The 6,000-nt window shown below is 43.6% G+C and overlaps 1 protein-coding gene across 4 annotated transcripts in view; it reads left to right on the forward strand.

The window, feature by feature from the left end:
• Positions 1-5,547, forward strand: part of NTF4 (neurotrophin 4) — a 175,476-nt gene extending 169,929 nt beyond the window's left edge. For all 4 annotated transcript variants that reach the window (XM_068242898.1, XM_068242900.1, XM_068242901.1 and 1 more), the window contains one exon: positions 4,075-5,547. In XM_068242898.1, coding sequence (XP_068098999.1) covers positions 4,096-4,803 — 708 coding nt within the window. In that variant the 5' untranslated portion in view covers positions 4,075-4,095 and the 3' untranslated portion in view covers positions 4,804-5,547. The remainder of the gene's footprint in view (positions 1-4,074) is intronic.
• The last annotated feature ends 453 nt before the right edge of the window (positions 5,548-6,000 follow it).

The following is a 6,000-nucleotide window of genomic DNA, read 5'->3' on the forward strand; positions in this document are numbered from 1 at the left end:
GATTTCTGGCAAGGCCACATAGGCCATGGCCTAGGGCACCAGATAAACAAGGGGCGGCCTGCAGACAGTGGGCATTATTTGCAGGGCATTATTTGCAAGTGTCCAAACAAATGAAAGTGATCAGGATAACTGCACTATTAGTACCAGCTGGCATCTGCCTGTGCTGTGCTACAGGCAGCTGCAGTCCGTTAACCAAACGTTTGTGAACAGTGTGTGACTAGCAAAAAGCCAGACCTTGTCCAATGACTAGAAGCAGCTGCAGGCAGTTACAGAAGGCCGGGTCCCACGCACTTGGTGTGGGGGATGAAAGGACCAGGGGCAGCACCAGCAAATAGTACAGAATACAGAAAGCAGCCTCTCACAGTACCCATTTCTTAATTATTGATGGCCAGCGCTGTTACCCTGGAGACAGCAGTGGGTACAGGACTCACTTTTACGTGTTGCTGACCCCACCCAATGTCCAATTTTGAGCCACTTTTGACTATGTGTGTGTGGTGGATGGCTCCCACCACGCCCATCACCTGTAGATCACTTGATTGACCAGTTCCCCCATGTGACGTGATTGATTCACTTCACGTTGCCATGGAGACCTCGACATTAGCCGCAATAGTGGACACCATCGGCCCAACGTTTTTTGGGTGTGTGTGGAGAGAGGTGGTAGGATACGGTTTCGGTTGGGGCGGCTGGTAATAGTTGGCCTTGGGCGGTAAGACGTACAAATCCGGCCCTGACCAGTATATGATGTTTTTTTCATTTTTATTTGGTGTGTGTTGGAAGAGAGGTAATCTTATACGGCAAGTATATCCCAAACTCTATATTTTAACTGGAAAAGTTGGGGGGGTCGTCTTATACGCCCAGCCGTCTTATACACCCGAATATACAGTAGTTGTAATTTCTTATCAGTGAGGGTCACACTGTAGTCACTTCCTGTCAGGACTGAGTCAGCCACTTATGTACCTGATATTTAACTCTTTCAGGCAGAGAAAGAAAAAAAAGTACACAGCATAGTTATTTGTGTGCTAGGCACTGTACATACCCATGTCTATCTCATCATGTCACATGTCACCTTGGGTATCCATTAAAGTGTACCCGAGATTACATGTGATGTGATGAGATAGACGTGTATATACAGTGGCAAGCATGCAGACACGTATGCTGTGCTGCTTTTCTTTTTTCCCTGCCTGAAAGAGTTAATATCCAGCATGCATCTGACAGCTTTTATCCAGTTGGTACCATGTCGGGCTATAGCATCCACAAGTTACAGCTATAAAACACTTTCTTAAGAAGATAACTGGGCTTCTGACTGCAAGTGATGGATAAAAGGGTCAATAGTTCGTGTATATTCCCTCTGGAATATAAAAAAAGTCATTATTAGGAGTAGGAGGACAGATTCAATTGTTTATCTCATCATTTTATTTTCACCTCGGGTTCACTTTAACGCGCAGAATGTTAGACAATGAAGGTACTTATTGGTCAGTTGCTTTTTTGCTCACGTTACATCACATGTTGCTTCTTGTGTTCTGGACACATTATAACGCAATGCCGCCCTGTGAAGCTAGCCTAATACTTAGGAGAGGCGGTCTGAAGCCAGATAAGTGTTAGGAAGGCCAATGTTTGCATATTAGAATATCTTGTGTTTCAGGACTCTTACCTTTAGGTGTCTGCACTGTATCCATATAAATACTTTATAATATTTATCTCACTGACAGCTTTACTTTGACAGGACTGGCTTCCTGTGTATATTTCCAGCCTGAATGTTAACGTATCTTCATTCTATGCTGAGAAATATGTGAGCTTACGTAGGAGAAAAGTCCATTAAAATCCTCTACTACCCATGCGACTCTATCTGTGCTGAAACTGGAGACATCTGCTGGACAGTTGCTGGGATTGCAACTGGATTGCAGCTGTTTCTGGCTGGACATTTCAAGCGTCCAATCAGGAATCGGCTGTTATTTCTGGGTTTTAGACCACTCCCCTGGCCTTGGCACTGCAGCAGATCTCCCGCAAAGTTCAGCAGAGCATGCAAAGATTCTCGCTAATTTCATTTTAATTTAATTTAATTTTATTTGTTTTATTTTTTTTTGCCTTACAGTGATTGTTATATTTTAATGGATGTTAAATGAATTAAAGATTGAATAGGGTTTTCCTCCCTTGACAAAAAAGAAATAAAATAAAATAAGACTTTGATCATAATGATGTATAATTGCATTTTGTACAGTTCAGTGCATCTGCAAGTAGATGAGCAGATGTGAGCTGAGGATACGTGGTCAATATGTGTTTCCGATGCTGGTTAATTAGCCGGCCACAATGTACTGTTACCCTAAAGCATCCCATTCGGAGCTTAAAGGAGTTTCCCACAGTCTGGGGAATGGCGATTATAACAGCAGACCTTTAAAGGGATATAAACCAGATCACTTAACTTAAAATGAATGTATATATAAGACGGGATGTTCTGTAACCCAGCTATTCCCATTAATCAGAAATATTTGTCTTTTAGGAAACAAATGCCAGGAGGCTTCTCATGCGCCTTACAAAAATGGGGTCTGCTTTTGCTACTGTAATGGACAACTCCTGTGGCCTTTAAAGAAGGCTCCACGGATCCATTCACCAGAATCGGGCATCCAGTGTGCATTCCCCATACCAAGCCATTGGATTTGCTAGCAACCCCCAACCCCTCATACACACACGACAGACATACTCACTTCTCCTAAAACAATCTACTATATGTGGTGTTCATACATCTGGCATGTAGATGACACTGTGACACTGCATGTCTGCATAAGATTATCTAGACTGTTGTGGATCATCAGTTCCTGTTTTTCTGCTTGGCTAGGGACACAGAGGGATGTTGCTGGTTGTGTAGAGCAGTGTTTCTCAACATTTTATTGGTATGTACCCCTTTTAAAAACACTGAACTCACCAAGTACCCCCTAGCATAGTAAAAATTATCACAAGTACCCCTTGACAAATTTACTGTATATTTAATCGTAGTAGATGATGATTGCTTCTAAACAAATTCAAAACATTTACTATTGCTTTTCATTAGCTAAACAACTAATTTGGTGTTGTTTAAATAAGATTTATCATTTTCTAAAACTCTAAATTTGTTATTCTTGGTTAAGTATGTCAAGCCCAAGTAACCCCTGGAACCATCAGAAGTACCCCCTGGGGTATGCGTACCACATGTTGAGAACCTAGGATGCAGAGAACTAGTGAATCCTGTAAATAAACCTAGTTTCAGTTATACTGCCTCTGTGACTGCTGAACACAAAACTCTCATTACTCCGTATTTTAGCAGTTCCCAGCCAACGAGCAAACTTCCTGATGCTAAAACTATTCCCCGTGTCTGTTCTACCAATCCCCCCTCTATTGATGTGAACTTACACTCCCAACTGCTCTCTGCACCCACAAAAAAAAAATCCTTCTTCCTATTGTAATAAACTATTTTCCTTCCATGTCTTTTCAGTTCCCTCTCTCCTCTTCCTGGGAACTAACTTCCCCATAAAATAAAGTTTAGAACGGAGTTAGGTTGGTACACCGCATCTAAATGCAGTTCTCATTTATTGCATCGGTGGGTACAGACTTGACAGTTGTTTTGGGGCCATGGAGGGTCCCCTGCTTCAGCTAAATAGGGATCCTCCATGGCCCCAAAACATTTGTCAAGTCTGTGCTGACTGATGAAATAAATGAGGGCTGCATTTAGATACGGTGTGCCAACCAAACTCTGACGTGGCTTAGCACCCTAGTTTGTGCACCCATACTTCAGGTGAGGTGTGACACTCCAGAAATTTCTTAAAAAATAAAGTTGAGAAATCCAGGAATTTCACAAATCAAACATTATACTGTTGCCATGGTTTCAAGCACTTGTAGCATGGATATTTCTTCAGTTTTAACAAAGTAGTAGCGGGTTGCAAAAACCAAAAGGTTACGATGACAAAATGGCTTGGGTGGCAGTTAATGTATCAGTCTCTTAATATGGTGGAAATTCACTTTCAACAGAACATTTTAATTTTTGATGTAGTAAAGCCACAGAATGAGTAGCATATTCTAATTGTGTCTTCTCCTTTTTTGCAGTTGTTGGAGGTGGATTAAGTAATGCTCCTCAGCCTTTATGTCATGGTGATCTCATACCTTTGTGCCATCAGTGCTGCTCCTTTCCAAAACCAGAACTCTGACCGGGATTATGGCCCCAACAATACCTCCTTCACCTCAGACCATCAACAGGAACCCTATAACATCACAGAGGGACTACATGAAGACATCTTCCCAGACTTGGCCACTAATTACCCTGATATGACTGGCAAAGATTGGAATCTTTATTCCTCCAGAGTGGCCCTATCGAATCAGGAGCCCTCAGGACCTCCTTTCCTGTTCTTGGCAGAGGAAAACATTGCACACTCGGAACCAGCCAACAGGACTTCTCGAGTGAAGCGGGCACAGGGCTCTGACTCCGTCAGTCTTTCAAGAAGGGGGGAACTTTCAGTGTGTGAAAGCATAAACGTGTGGGTTACTGACAAGCGTCAGGCTGTAGACATTCGGGGAAAGACTGTAACTATCATGTCTGAAATTCAGACGCTCACAGGACCCTTAAAGCAGTACTTTTTTGAGACCAAATGCAACCCTGCGGGGACCACCACCAATGGTTGCCGAGGGGTAGACAAAAGACAATGGTTATCGGAGTGCAAGCCTAAACAGTCCTACGTACGGGCACTGACAGTGGATGACAAGATGGTGGGTTGGCGCTGGATTCGGATCGATACAGCATGTGTCTGCACCCTGCTGAGCAGGAGTGGAAGGACGTAAAATGGAGGGGTGCTATCCCTCACTTTGGTTTACTGTGGTTAGGAGAAGCTGACAGAGCTCCTGTTGTTTTCCTTTAAGCTGTTTACAGTTTGGCCCCATGGCCAACATTCACATTCCTGGAGTCACGCCTCAACCCCAGCATTTAGGAGGATGGAGGAGTTAGCAGCCAACAGCTGCCACCAGGCGTCACCTTAACTATACTGTGTTATACCGTGTTGGGAAGGAGCACAAATGGGAGATAAGCGCGTGACTGTTCACCATCCACACAAGGCAATAGTGCTGCCTCTCCGCTTCTAAATTTAGTGCCTTTTCATGGTGAATTGACATAGTAGACCGCAAACGTTCTTTTTTTACAAGTTCCAGAGGCGAGACGGGCAGCGTGGCTCCCCCATCTGCCTCATTGTTCTCCATTTAAATAGCGGATCTCATTATCTAATTTACACGTCTGTTACGGACAATGTCAATATGTATTGACGCTCAAAACGAAAAAGACTATTTGCCTTTGATTATGTACTGTGCGTAATGGACCTGCTGGAGAATGTGTGTTTATTTTTCCTGCCGCCCAAGCAGTTCATCTTTTAAGCTATTATAAAATGGTTATCTATTTGTAAATTTTATATATCTATAAATATATAAATATATGTGTATATATATATTGAGAAATATAACTTATTGTCATTTTGTTTTTATGAACCGCATGTTACACCCACTTTTGCCTTTTCTTACTGCCCCATTAAAGAGAAGTTATACCCAATTTAAGATTCCTCTATTATGGTTACACTAGGGCAGGGGTTCCTCCCGAGCTGTCCTGGAAGACAGGATGTGATCCTGCATCCAGGATGTGGGCGTGGTCCTGCACCCAGGATATGTGGACATGGTCCTACATCCAGGATTTGGCTGTGGTCCTGCATCCAGGATGTGGCTGTGACCCTGCATCCAGGATGTGGCTGTGGACCTGCATCCAGGATGTGGGTATGGTCTTATATTCAGGGTGTGGATGTGGTCCTGCATTCAGGATGTGGCTGTGGGCCTGCATCCAGGATGTGGTCCTGCATCCAGGATGTAGCGATGTAGCTGTGGTCCTGCATCCAGGATGTGGCTATGGTCCTGCATCCAGGATGTGGGCATGGTCTTATATTCAGGGAGTGGATGTGGTTCTGCATCCAGGATGTGGCTGTGGTCCTGTATCAAGGATGT

The sequence above is a fragment of the Hyperolius riggenbachi genome, chromosome 6 (genome assembly GCF_040937935.1).
Source record: "Hyperolius riggenbachi isolate aHypRig1 chromosome 6, aHypRig1.pri, whole genome shotgun sequence".
In the NCBI taxonomy this organism is placed as follows: domain Eukaryota; kingdom Metazoa; phylum Chordata; class Amphibia; order Anura; family Hyperoliidae; genus Hyperolius; species Hyperolius riggenbachi.